This window comes from Thermobia domestica, chromosome 1, assembly GCF_964235325.1.
Source record: "Thermobia domestica chromosome 1, izTheDome1.hap1.1, whole genome shotgun sequence".
Classification (NCBI taxonomy): domain Eukaryota; kingdom Metazoa; phylum Arthropoda; class Insecta; order Zygentoma; family Lepismatidae; genus Thermobia; species Thermobia domestica.
In genome coordinates, this window is record NC_137454.1 from 330,539,512 (window position 1) to 330,553,342 (window position 13,831).

The 13,831-nt window shown below is 35.3% G+C and overlaps 1 protein-coding gene across 2 annotated transcripts in view; it reads left to right on the top strand.

Annotated features, from left to right (window-relative positions):
- LOC145667983 (hydroxysteroid dehydrogenase-like protein 1) overlaps positions 1-13,819 on the top strand; it is a 68,218-nt gene extending 54,399 nt beyond the window's left edge. For both annotated transcript variants that reach the window (XM_081735413.1, XM_081735423.1), the window contains exons 3-6: positions 506-616; positions 5,069-5,289; positions 7,751-7,978; positions 13,681-13,819. In XM_081735413.1, coding sequence (XP_081591539.1) covers positions 506-616; positions 5,069-5,289; positions 7,751-7,978; positions 13,681-13,776 — 656 coding nt within the window. In that variant the 3' untranslated portion in view covers positions 13,777-13,819. The remainder of the gene's footprint in view (positions 1-505; positions 617-5,068; positions 5,290-7,750; positions 7,979-13,680) is intronic.
- Positions 13,820-13,831: the final 12 nt, after the last annotated feature.

Here is a 13,831-nt window from a genome sequence, read left to right on the forward strand (position 1 = left end):
GATCATGGTCATGGTTCAAATGTCATTTTCTTCAGTATAACGGGCACTTTCCAACGATACTACTCACATATCCGTTTCGTACACTTAAAGCGAGAAATTCGGGTTAAGTGTTAAAGTATTTGAAGATACCGTAACCAAACCATTTTTATATTGTCATTTTTTTCTGACTAGTGTTTTCTTAGTATCTACCTAAAATAGACCTTTTTACAATTTTTAACATGTTATTAGTCTTGTTTTGAATTTGTAACCGTTACAAATACTACTTAATATATCCATTCTTCGCTTGACAAAAATGGTTTAATAATATAATGTAGTATGAGTGTTATTGCGATAAAACTCAAATTTTATGTAGTTGACCAAATTACAAGGAAGGAGATCAATAATTTTCTGTCTGAATTTGGTACGTTTTCATGCTTATATTAACCTTCAAATTGACTAAGAACTGTAAGACACTAGTCGCTATACTTATCACCAGAAATAAACTTATTATTTTTATTGTTTCCAGAAAGTGCTTATGGGGTGAGTACAAAAATAATTGTTGCCGACTTCAGTCTGGGTGCAGTTGTTTATCCAAAGGTTGAAGAGGAGTTGAAGGATATTCCTGTTGGAATTCTTGGTAAGATTTTCCCTTAGCACTATTCTTGGAATACAGTTTTTCCAATTAGGTTATTATAAACATCATGTGCACCAATGCCACAAATGTGGGAACCAAATGAGGTCTCTCATGAAAATTGCGGGAAAAAAATATTAATTGCAAACATCTTTTGTAATACTTACGCATAAAGAATTATAATTTGTAACGCAACTTGTGGATGTACCAAGGTCAGAGGTAAGACGTCAGAAATTACGTACATGTGCAGGAAGCAAACTAGGGTATCTGGTAGTCAGGAGCGGTGGCGGCTACTGAGGAAAGTCAAATAAGTACAAACTAACATTTTATCATTTCAGACTAAGGGAATGGATAGCATAATGGTAGAACACTGATCTCTGGTGCATGAGGTTCTTGGTTCGATACCCGGCCAAGTATGTTTGTGGTTTGCTTATTCCTGTTTCATCCCACACTGTCATTTCACCAATCCTTCCATAAACATTCACTAGCCTTAATCATCCGTCTCCATTAGCTTAAGGGACGTAACGTTGAACGTTAAACTGAAAGATTTCATTTCTTTTCTTTTTTTTAATCAAACTAAGGGAAGAAAATTTAGTTAAAGTTCTAATTCTTATGTATAATTAGTTTATAGTGAAGGAAGATTAATTAATATTGATACAACTTTCCTCAAGGGTCACCACTCGGCACTATATTGTTGAAAATGTATCATGCACTGCAAAAAATAAAGAAACTACTTTTAGACACAATAATACACTTTACACATTACCGTCCATCTTTGAACACCTTCAAATAAAACACATTCACCCCCTGTATTTTCCAAGTGTATCCCAAATTATTTGCAAAATGTGTCATCGCTTTGTTATCGAAATGTTTGTCGAGAAGAAGTGTTTTAAATATGTCATATTAGATACGGTACTGTTGTTTGAGACTTCACGATTTTGGACACGCGAATCACAGTTTATAAACACTATTTCATCAATTTTCCCTTCAACATCTTTACTAAAAGTGTTTTAATGGATTTTTTAAAATTTTTTATAGTGTGGATAACACGCATTTAGAAGTGAATTTCCTTTATGAGTTCAAAGTGGGATACTCTGCAAATTTAACCACGAAAGGCAATAATATATATATATATATATATATATATATATATATATATACAAGGAGGGGGCGCGGCGGCTCAGTGGTATTGCGTTCACCTCCGGTGCTTGGGGTCCTTGTTTCGATCCCAGTTCGCGCCGTGTGGACTTCGTGGTGGACAAACACCGTTCTCGTGGGTTTTTCCGTTTCCTCCCACTTTCTTCATTCCACCATTTTCACTCATTTCTCATAATCACCGTCTCCTTTAGCCTAACCGGCATATCCGTGGGACGTAAAACTTAAAGATTTCATTTTATATTTAAGGAATAGTGATGAACGCACCATATACCAACGCCATTGGTTTGTGGAGTTTCGAGCTGGTGACACAACATTCAACAACAAATTCTGATAACTTTCTCACGAGGTAGTGGACCTTCGGAAAAGTAATCGTGCTTGTGCATACAAGTTAGGCGTAAACTCTACCACTGTAGTTAAGCTCCTTCGATCAATCGGTAAAGATAGCAGTTTGGGCTCGTGGGTACTACATGAGGACAGTGGTTAACAAGGACTTCTGTCTGAAGAGGAACACTTTCCAGAGTGTACACAATAAACGGGAAGATTCACATACGTCATAAAGGCAAACAAATGACAACTTCAACACCTAGTTAGTCAAAGTATTTTCTTGCTACAGCCACATAATTTTCAACTAATCCTTCAAATTAAGTCTTACCTTCTCAGAACGATAGGAGAAAGATGGCTCAGTCTTTTCACCCGCTTCTTTGTTTAACTTTCCGCTCGATTGTAACGAGTATACAGAATATTTGTAAATACAATTCCGTAATAAATATCAATACAAGTGATAATTTATTATTCTATGCAAAAACAAAAAGAACTCCAGTGACCATAGTAGAAGACAAAGGTTCGTATCCGTTACAAACCTGTAGGTTATCAGATAAGTACATTTTGAACTGTCCACATGGTTTCGTACGATACAACTGGTATTTCCACTACTTTCTTTATTTACCTTAATTTAAAAGGACATTATCCGGAATAAATAAATAAATATATCTTTCTTTTCTGTACCTAGTATTAACTAAGTTATTGAACTTGTAAAATTTCACAAGCCATACCGACTGGAAACATCCAAGAGCCATGTTTCTTCGGCAATGACGTAACAGGAGTTTTTCGGGAAATCGGAATCCTCGTTTGTTTATGCAGTAGATTGTACAGCAAATAATTGAGTTGAGTTGATTTTGAGTTTAACGTCCCGTTCAGCGCCGAGGCTATATGAGACATGGACCTACTGATTAACGTGCAATCCGAACCACATGAGCTCCCGCCAGGAATCGAACCCGGGTCTCCCACGCCAAAGGCGCGTACGCTAACCGTTTAGCCACGAAGGAGCTCCTACCACTTTTTGACTCTTGCTTTACTCTTTTTTCAATTGTTCAGGACTATACCGGACACGAATATAGAAAGAACAAGGATAGTTAACTTCCAATAGTTGTACCACCGGAAAGTCATTGAGCCACCGTGGTAAAAAAAAAAAAAAAAAAAAAAAAAAAAAGTATAATAGCTCGTACGGAATGCAAGATCCATTCAAGCAGTTTACATAACAATAAGATCTAGCATAAAATCAGTGTTATTAATAATACCATTTTAATGTAAGAATAAATACACATGGAAAGAAACAATGTGCAAGTTTTGTCACATTTATAGGTAAAATCTCTTAATTTAAGGGGTGAGATCTTACTTAAGTAGCCGCCAAAAATGAAAAATCGAAACAGGGTTATTATTATTATTATTATTATTATTATTATTATTATTATTATTATTATTATTATTATTATTATTATTATTATTATTATTATTTTACGAGTTATCCTTCAATGTGAATAGCGACATAAATTATAGGGCTGTTTTAAGATAACGGCGAACCCGACGACTGTCATGGGTCCCCGCTTTTTAAAGAGTAGTATTCTCTTGTAAGTTTTATTTATTAAAGAGAAAAAAAAAGAAAATCAGTGCTTGATATGAACGAGTCAAAATGTTATGTAGCCATAATACTACTATGCAAAATATTTTATGAATTAGGAATTTGTAATTGCAAGAATAAAGTATTGAAATGCTTGAGAAGTCCTACGTAAGATAATAGTCGATAACGTTTTGTGTGAATTTGTAATGATTAAAGTTGAAAAGTGTTTGTCAGATTCTATCAAGGCTAATGATAAACAAGATTGAGAGTTCGTAATTGCAGGAATAAGGATTAAAATGCGTTGGTAGCTCCTACCTAAGCTAATAGTCAGCCTGATTAGAAATTTGAAATTGCAAGAAAATAAATGAAATGAAATCTTAAAGTTTTGCGTTCCACGGTTATGCCGGCTAGGCTAAAGGAGACGGTGATGATGAGAAATGAATGGAGTGGTGGAATGAAGAGAGTGGGAGGAAACAGGAGAACCCTGAGAAAACCCACGCACATGGTGTTTGTCTACCACAAAGCTCAATCTTGAAATTGCAGTAATAAAGCTAAAAAAAAAAAAGCTTTGTAGCCCCTACCCAAAGTCCCTTGTAATGTCTATCACTGCCTTCTTGGTGTTGTGGCAATAGTGAACCCAGAAACATACCACCAAACTCTCGTCAACACTGAAACCACTTGTATCTACCATTGTGGTACTCTCTTGACATGACCTTTCCCAGTACTGCTATTAATGGAGAAAACTAAACTATGAAATAAGACCAAGGATAGAAATGGCGGAAGGAACATTTAGGAGGAAGAGAAATTTATTTTGTGAGTTATTGAATAAAAAAAATAAGAAAAACTCAAATATTTCTTACGGAGTATTGTACACTATGGGGCAGAAATATTGACATTACGCAAAAGCTACCAGAAACGACTGGAAGTTTCTCAAACGTTGTTGTGGACAAGAATAGAGAGAATAGCTGGGTCAGACGGAAAACGAACGAGAAGGTATTAGGAGTAATAGGGGAGAAAAGAGAGATTCTAGATGTATTTGATTAGAGGAAAAGAAACTGGTTGGGAAATTAGCTGAGAAGGAACAGCATTATGAGAGACGTGCTAGAGGGAACGGTAGCAGCAAAAACACGGTGGGGAAAGCAAGAGGATAGAGTTGACAGTATTAAAACAGAGAAATCATATGTGAAGATCAAGAGGTTAGCTGAAGACTGTTGCATGGGAGCTTCTCAGTTGCAGCAAATGACCTATCAATAATGACAGAATACCTATGATGATGATGACGATGAACAATAACATAACAACAATAATAATATCAAGGAGTACAGTAATTCTCCATACTTTACTATGTAAAGGGACTTCCCGCCCACAACTCAATGCATACACAATATATTGTCTATTTCTAGTAAATAATGTTGGGCAATCAGTTGATCATCCGATGTACGTACACGAAGTTAGTGCGGAGAAGAACTGGGACATGATTAACGTGAATGTTGGAGCCACAGTGGCGATGACTCGGATTGTTCTACCCCAGATGCAAAGAAGAAAGAAAGGTGCCATTGTTAACATTGGATCTGTTACAGGAAATATGCCTGTTCCTATTTTTACAGTCTATGCAGCAACCAAAGTAAGTTCAGGAAATATTAATTATCTTTGAAAAGTTTTGTAATTTCAGTAATACTTTGTACGTTTATAAACTAAAGTTTTACTGCATAGTTACTGATATTTGATATAGTAAACAGAAAGTATTTCGGCATATTGTATTAAATAATAATGTTGAGATATTTTTTAAAAGAAACGAATTAGTTATGATGTGCAATATTTTAGTTAATGGCAGTGTAGATGCCTATTAGTGATGATATCGAATATTACAACTGTAGACCTTGGATTGATTTTGATTTGAATCTAGATTAATTTTTAATTGTTTATTTTAGATCAGTGCACATTTACTATTTTTATGTTATAAAAAGGTTATTTTATATAGGGAATTTTGTATTTCAAGAAAGCACCTATTTAAATAACATGGGAATTTCTTCATCCTCCTTTAGACTCCTCAAAAACTAAAAATATTCACTTTTGGTAATTTTCTTGTGGGTTAGTCCCGGAAGGCTACAATCATTCGAAATTTCATCATTCTAATCCTGAAGGAAGTGCCTAAACATTTTGGGATGTAGAAGATGTTCCATATATAAATAACATGAGAAATATTTTTCAATTCCCCCACAAAACTACTCTAAATCTGGAAATTTGCATTTTTGGCAATTTATTAGGTAACACTACCAAAAACGTAGAAGCATAACGAATTTCAGGTTTTTATTAAAATTTCAAGTACCTAAAATATGAGATTATAGGTCCAAAAAATGGCCCATTTAAATAACATGGGGAATTTCTTCATCGCCTCTTTAGACCCCCTAAAAATTAAAAATATTCACTTTTGGCAATTTTGTATGGGTTAGTCCTGAAAAACTACAATCATACCAAATTTCAAGTTTCCACGTCAACGGGAAGTATCCGTTATTTTATGTCAGTTCATGAAGTTTTATATATAGTTAGATTAGATTTTATATTTATTTTTCTTCACATTTAATTAATAGAAGAGAGAAACATCTAATTATCAAATAATCTGGAAGATGAAAACAGCTTATTTAACATTACCTAGTACACAATTTTAATTTTAAATATCATTGAAAATAATCAGTGTGTAAACATAATGTGGACATTATTTTTTTTGGGAAATGATCTCCTTTTATTGTTTAAAATGTCGAGAAATGTATCGAAGTGTTGTTATCAGTGAAAAAAAAAATAGTTCGCTTCTTAACAGTGGTTAATAAGAATTGTCCTAAGGATGTTCAAAATGTAAATGAGCTTAAGATACGTTTAATGAGTATATTGGCACAGAAACGACTTTTGAACAGTGTTAGGTCAATTTATACATGATCACGTCTACATTCATAGGTCATTTCTGTCCGTATTCTCATTGAACACATCAGAAGTTCAGATACCTTTCGAGCACTCTTAGGGCATTTCCTTTAAAGCACTGTTACGATGCATTCCAGACATTTTTTGTTCACTGATATAACATTATAAGAAATTTTTTACACGTTAAATGTTGATTTCTAAAAATTTCCAAACGTTGATTTATTTTATTTTATTTTATTTTTGCATTTATCATAAATATAGCAAATATGTGGTGGAATATAATCACTTTATTCACTACTAGCTGAAATACCGAGCGTTACACGGAAATAATAAACTCATAGAAAATGCTTATATTTAAACTCTCTTTCTCCCCGAAGGATACTATTTGAATCAAAGTGATGAAGAAACCTCTACTCGATCCAAGTGGTAACTACGTTCAATAATGCATTTCAGACGGGGAAAGCCCGTATTCTTTGCGAAAAATTGAAACCTCTTTTCCATCGTAGAATATGCATTTCAATTAAAATGCAATAATAAAAATGCAGGTCTACCCGAGCGGTAAATGTATTTAAACATTAATTTTAAAACTATTTGAATGTTCCCACACTGAACCCATTTTGCGAAACATAATTGAAAGTATTTTTTTTAAGTTTACCTTTTTCCTCCTAGAAACGAAACATTCATAAAACAGTGGAGAATGTAACCATTATTTTCTTTAAATGAAGAGTTTCATCGCTCTAGCGTGAGATACTCATGAGATAGTTTTGGCGTACCATAACCTCCCCTCAGGATAAGCATAAAATAATTCCAAAAAATTATAGTCTCTTTCGTGTATGTAGTTACCGTGAAGAACGCAAAACCAACATTGTTAATTTGTATACCATAATCCCACGTATTTGTATACATATGTATAAAATGTAAAAATGAATGTTACTTTGTTTGTTTGTTGGGTATACAAATCCATACATTCAAAAATGTAATGTTAGCCTCGTAGATTCAAAATTTGTCTTAGATTTAAATTTTCGTACACACACACACAGAGAGAGAGAGAGAGAGAGAGAGAGAGAGAGAGAGAGAGAGAGAGAGAGAGTAATTATAAAGTATTAAAAGTATTCACACACTTTTGTACTTGGTAATACTGTAAAATGCGTTTCTGTTTCTATTTGTAGACTTTCGTTCGGAATTTCACACAAGCACTCCGAAGTGAGAACAAAGGTTCAGGTATTGTATTTCAAACCTTAACTCCTGGCCCTGTAGCAACAAAACTCATAAAAGACTTCCCTCATTTAACGAAAGATAATGTTTTTATACCATCGCCTTCCACTTTCGCCAGAATTGCAATCAGAACTTTGGGAAGAGCAGATACCACTACTGGATATTGGGTGCATTCCATTTTTGTAAGTTGATTATCTATTCAGTATATTCATTAAAAGAACAGTTATTTAATGAGAAGTGTGAAACTTATAAACACATCCAGTATTTCACATATTCTTTAATATAGCATTATATGATTAATTAGATTAGAGTAATTAATTAGATTAATTAAGATTTATCTAGGCTGGATTACTTTCAGTTCAAATCCACTTCATCAGTTCAAGTTTGTAAGAATACCCAATCAAAGAACGAAAATGCTTCTTTTTCATGTTAACGGAACATACTGTATCAACATCTATTAAATGTTGACGATATTACTGGGATCAGATGAATCGATTGAAAAAAATCAAATGAAATTTTGAGTTTTACGTCCGGTTATGCCGGTTAGATTAAAGGAGACAGTGATAATGAGAAATGAATGAAATGGTGAAATGAAGTAAGTGGGGGAATCGGAAGAACCCCGAGGAAACCCAGATAGACGATGTTTGTCCACCAAAAAGTTCCCGTAGCGGGAGCAGGGTTTAAACCCGAAACCCCATGCACCAGAGGTGAACGCTCTACCATTGAGCCACCGCGGCCAATGAATCGATTCATTAGGTTTGTGATGGCGTACTTTCTTCTCCTTATCCTTCAACTTCAGACTAAATATCAAGAGATGCTTACATAATATAAAATAAAAATATGTTCGTTAATTGTATAGGTAATTAAAAAGCATCAATAGCTTAAACTTAATACCAAAGGTTTAGCGGAAATTTTATAAATTAGACCCTTTCCTAACTTTTATTCAGGAAAAGAAAAATTCTCTAATTGAATCAAACATTCCTTAATTAAAAATAGGAGTTCCTTTAATTGTTGAATTGCTTGTGGAACTAGGTTCACCTCTTTAGTACTAGAGGTTCCCACCTACTGAAATCCTTAATTTCTGTTTGCTTCAATCCACAAGTTCGCAATTAAAAAGAAACTAAGATTTTCTGTAAAAGAGGTTCTGACCATGCGTTCTCGTACAAGCCATCATAAACCTCAAAATCTCTAAAGACAGACCCAACACTCTGAGAACTGCCTGGTCTAAGTCCCTAATTTAGATATTGCCCTCTGCTGGACAAACCTGCAGGAAAACAGCTGGCTATTAATCACCAAATCAGGTGCAGGGAAGCAGAATGTAGCACCTTTATTGAAAGGCTCGGTAAAAGGAGACAATCTGAAAGCGCGCAGCCTGTCATCCTCTTTCCTCAGGAATCAGCTGCGTCAAATTTTCCACCCAGTTAATCTAACACAACTAGCTGAAAAGAAAAAAAAAACTTATTCAGCCCCTGTTGCCATAGCAACGGCCTTCGCCTAAAATCAATCAAGATTCAAATAACAGCACACGCTCAAATTGGACGCTGCATCCAAAAAGTCTAATAATCCCTACTAAAATTCTTTTCTACAGGAATTTCCTATCCGGGGATCGAACTTCTATCCTTAGTGCTACAACCCCAGAGCATAAATCAGAATCTAAATATTTCGATATGTATTCCTCTAATACAAAGCTAAAGTCTTTGGTCCTAAGTCACAGCCATCACCTTCAGCTGCTCCCAAGCTCCTAAACTTAAAAAAAAAAAAAAAAAAAAAAAAAAAAATCGCGAGAAATTCGAGACCTTAGAAGCGCTCCGGCTTAATAGAATCAAAGAAATACCATGAGTATTAAAATACTTTATATTATATGTACATATATACAAAAACTAGCAATGGGCCTGAAAGTTCGCATTACAGATTGAATGTGGAATATTTATTGTGGATATTTCATGCTTTCTACTTCAATTCCTAAATTCCTTGCCAAAGATAGTACAATTAAAGTGAAAGAATTCCTAAAAATATTTAAGTTTAGTTATGTCAAAAACAAGAAGTGTTAAATACTTAAAACAGTTTTTGCAAAATATATTAATCTAAACAGCAACCACCAGTATAATACAGTATAGTATTGTTCGTTCGTTCAAACATTTTAGCTCAGAACTGTGTTTTCGGACGTGTCCTGTTCTTCCACTTAATTCAATTAGCCCTATCGGTAACATATGTGCACATCATATTTTAAGATTAATATAATTACTCTGGAGGATTCAATATTGCTGGGTTTTCGTGACAGTATTCTTGCAACTTGTCTAAATCACTTTGCGCTATTTCTCTGGTGCTTTCATCTTTTTTGTTAGGAAGCTACGCACATTTCTTGTAGAGTACTTGCAGGGCGCTATTACGATGGACGAAGCTCAACCACGTAGGCTGTTTTATTCTTGGTGAAACAAACTATTTGCAATAAGTCATCCTTCTGCTTTAGTGATGTGTTTTGAGTTTCTAAAGTACGGTATATAGATCACGACGATGTTTTCGATTAATGACATTTTGTATTTTACATACGTATTTCAACCCTAGTGCACGTAAATTTTACGTCCATATAATTCTCTAAATATGACGCCCGCAAACAAACTGACAGTTGTATTTCATTTGTTAAATCAAAAAAGTAATAAGACAAACTAAAAATAAAGTCGTAAGTAAACAAACAAACAAACAAACAATAAAAAAAGAACAGGGATAAAAGGGTTACGTAATGCATCTACAATATATCCACTTGGGGCTGTTTTCTGTGACAAATTTCTGGACCGCTAAATGTACGTTAATTTCGTCGCAAAGAAAGTTCTACAATAGGTTGGGCTGAATTTCAACTTTCTTCCGAAAATCGGTTTGGCGAAGCGGTTAAAGGGTATCTTTTATTGGGTAAAGTTTGCCAGATTTTTTCAGAATTTTAATCAATGACTTCTTGTGCCGCACAGAGGTTTTCAGGAAAGTTTATGCAACCCGCACTACACAGTACCATGTTATACGTTTTTGGCTGTGTAATACACATATATTGTAGTCTTTTTAGATTCAGCCTTAGGAACAGTTTGAACTATACGTAATACATCTTCCCAGAGCTCATTTATGTGCAATTCTTCACTTAAATTGGCCAAATTTCAACGCTTAAGGCAAGAGGAATGCGTGTTTTATTTGTATGTACAAAAATTTTTGTTTAGCCTAAGAGTAGAATTTATTTATTTATTTACTTATTTATTGCTGTAATGCAATTTATTATCGACATTTTCAATCATTTATTCTTTGGCCAAAATAACCCAGAACTCACCACGACTAGGTGACTGCACTTCGAGTTCCCCCCACCCCTAATTCCGCCCTCCCGCTCTTTCTAATTTTCTGCCATGGCCTTACGTGGTTGCGTCCTCACTTCCTTGCTTTACTTTTCTAGATGGCATAGTATTATTTCCATCCGAATGTTGGCATTTCCTTGCTAGAAAGCAAGGCACAGCGAATGAATCCATCACGATTTGCCAGCCCACACACGGATTGAGAAGCTTGTGTGGCCGAACCCACCATTTGTTCTACTGCTTGACTATGGCACGGTAACGCAGTTATTTCTTCTCTGAGCATTGCAGCTGACTAAATATTTTCTTCAATCTCATCGTCGGAGAGCATCTTGGTGAGCGGAGGTTCTGTTGGGGACAAAGTCATCCACTCCTCCATGTCGTAGTAACTGTCCGCGTCAAAATTTATTTCTAGGAACTGCGAATTATTGGAAAATACAGAGAATACTATCTGCTTATGTTCTGTGGATAGAAATTTTGCTAGTCGTCCCAAACTCAATAAATACCGCGGTCCTTCACAGCATCGTAGGTTTTGTTGGAGGGCAAACCAGACCCGGGCGTACACCATGATGATGTATTGTACAAGGGACATGAATGCCTCACAAGGTCTAGCTATGCTAATGTACACCCGAAGAATGCAACATGCCGTGGTGAGCCAACGTGACTGGACCACTGGACCGGGCTTCTTGTCCGCCAAGTTTGAAGAACAGTATCCTGAGTGAATTGTGCTGCACATTCCTCGTAAATATTGTTGGTCCTCACTGAGGTCTTCAACTTTTGCGAATTCATCCAACCAGTCAAGATTTATTGCTTGGTATTTTACAAGGGTGCTTCCTCGCACTTGTCGAGCTTTATTATTTGTGTGCCGAAAGTGTTTTCGGTCCCGATGCTCTCCCGTCGAGATGCCGTATCACATGACGAAGAAGTAGTTCATTTCCGTGAAGAAGGCAAACGGTCCATTGAAGTTCTCTATTTAGTTTTTTTTTTATCAAACTATGTAGATCCTCTTTAAATCTTCCGTGTTGATTGGTGTACCATTATAGCAAGCTGCTACCAACGTTGACAGATCAGGTCAGTTTTCACCCAGAAATTCATACACAGACGCGGCGATGTCCTCTCTACTACCAGACGGCATGACGTGGCCCAAATATGTTGAAAAATATTTGGCTCAGTGGTAGAGCGGTGGCTCAGTGGTAGAGCGTTCACCTCTGGTGCTTGGGGTCCCGGGTTCGATCCCAGCCCCCGCCAAGTGAACTTTGTGGTGGACAAACACCGTGCTCGTGGGTTTTCTCGGGGTTCTCCCGTTTCCTCCCACTTTCTTCATTCCACCATTTCACTCATCTCTCATTATCACCGTCTCCTTTAGCCTCACCGGCATAACCGTGGGACGTAAAACTTAAAGATTTCATTTCATTTTTTCACTCTCTTGTTAAATGAAAAAGAAAATATTGATTCATGTAACATTTTAACATAAACTATTCAAGTAAAGCATTCAATATATACAACGTTCCTCTTAAGTGAATTAACTTCCAATAATTAACAAAAATCCTGAATCCATAAATATTGTCATCTTTACAGAAGTTAAGACCGCATGATGAATCTGCCTATTCAACAGTTTCGTATTGATAGCATTTTCATTGCATCTTTAAACAATTGATACGTCAGTAAATAAGTTTCTTTAATACTAATAATAGTTCAAAATATAAGAATTCAGCGTACATATACTTTAGTTGGGATTTTTTAGAATCAGTTCAAAACTGCCTCATAACTGAGATTCCATATCTATCTAATACTACAATTTCGTAAACAGCTGTCGGAGCTCTGGTTCGATCCCCGTCCAAGTAAGTTTGTGATGGACGATATCGCGTCTGTGGGTCTTCTCGGGATACTACCTTTCCTCCCACTTTGTCATTCCACCAATTCTTTCATCATCATTCGTTTGCCTTAATTATCGTCTTCCTTAGCCTACGCGGCATAATCGTTGGACGTTAAACTTAAATATTTTATTTCATTTCACTTTTATTTATTTATCTATTTATTTTTGTAACAAATATACTTAAATCTGTACAAGTCCCTGGTTCGATCCCAACTCCCGTCAAGTGGATTTTTTGATGTACAAACACCGCGTGGGTGGGTTTTCTCGTGGTTTACCCCCTTTTCTTCCACTTTTTTCATCCCATCATTGTGAATCTGCTTATCGCCATCGTATCTCTTAACCTCGGTACATAATCGTGAGTCGTTACACTAAAATGAAATGTGTTAAATATTTCAAGGCTCTATCCAATGGGAGCAAAAATTCCCGCAGACATTAATAAGGTTGTTTATATTTAATAACAGTAGAAATAAAAAATATGAAAAATTAATAGACACAATGAAAAAGAATTGCTGAAAATCTTGTGCTTCTAAATAAGCAATTTAGTGTATACAAAATATAATGATGGAGATAGTTTTTACTCTTCCTTTAAATATTGTAGAGTAACGTTTTAAATACTGTTCTGTTTATGGTTTTACATAGTAATAGTTAAGTGTTAATATTTTCTCTTTTATTTTTCGTGCAGAGTGAAACAGCACAGATGCTACCCTCTTGGTTGTCATTGTGGATTTTGAAGAAAGGGTGTGAAGTTTTAAGAACTAAAGTTGTCAAAGCACAATAACAAATAAACGTACCAAATGAAAACTTCCACATAAGATAAAATAATTATAATGTAG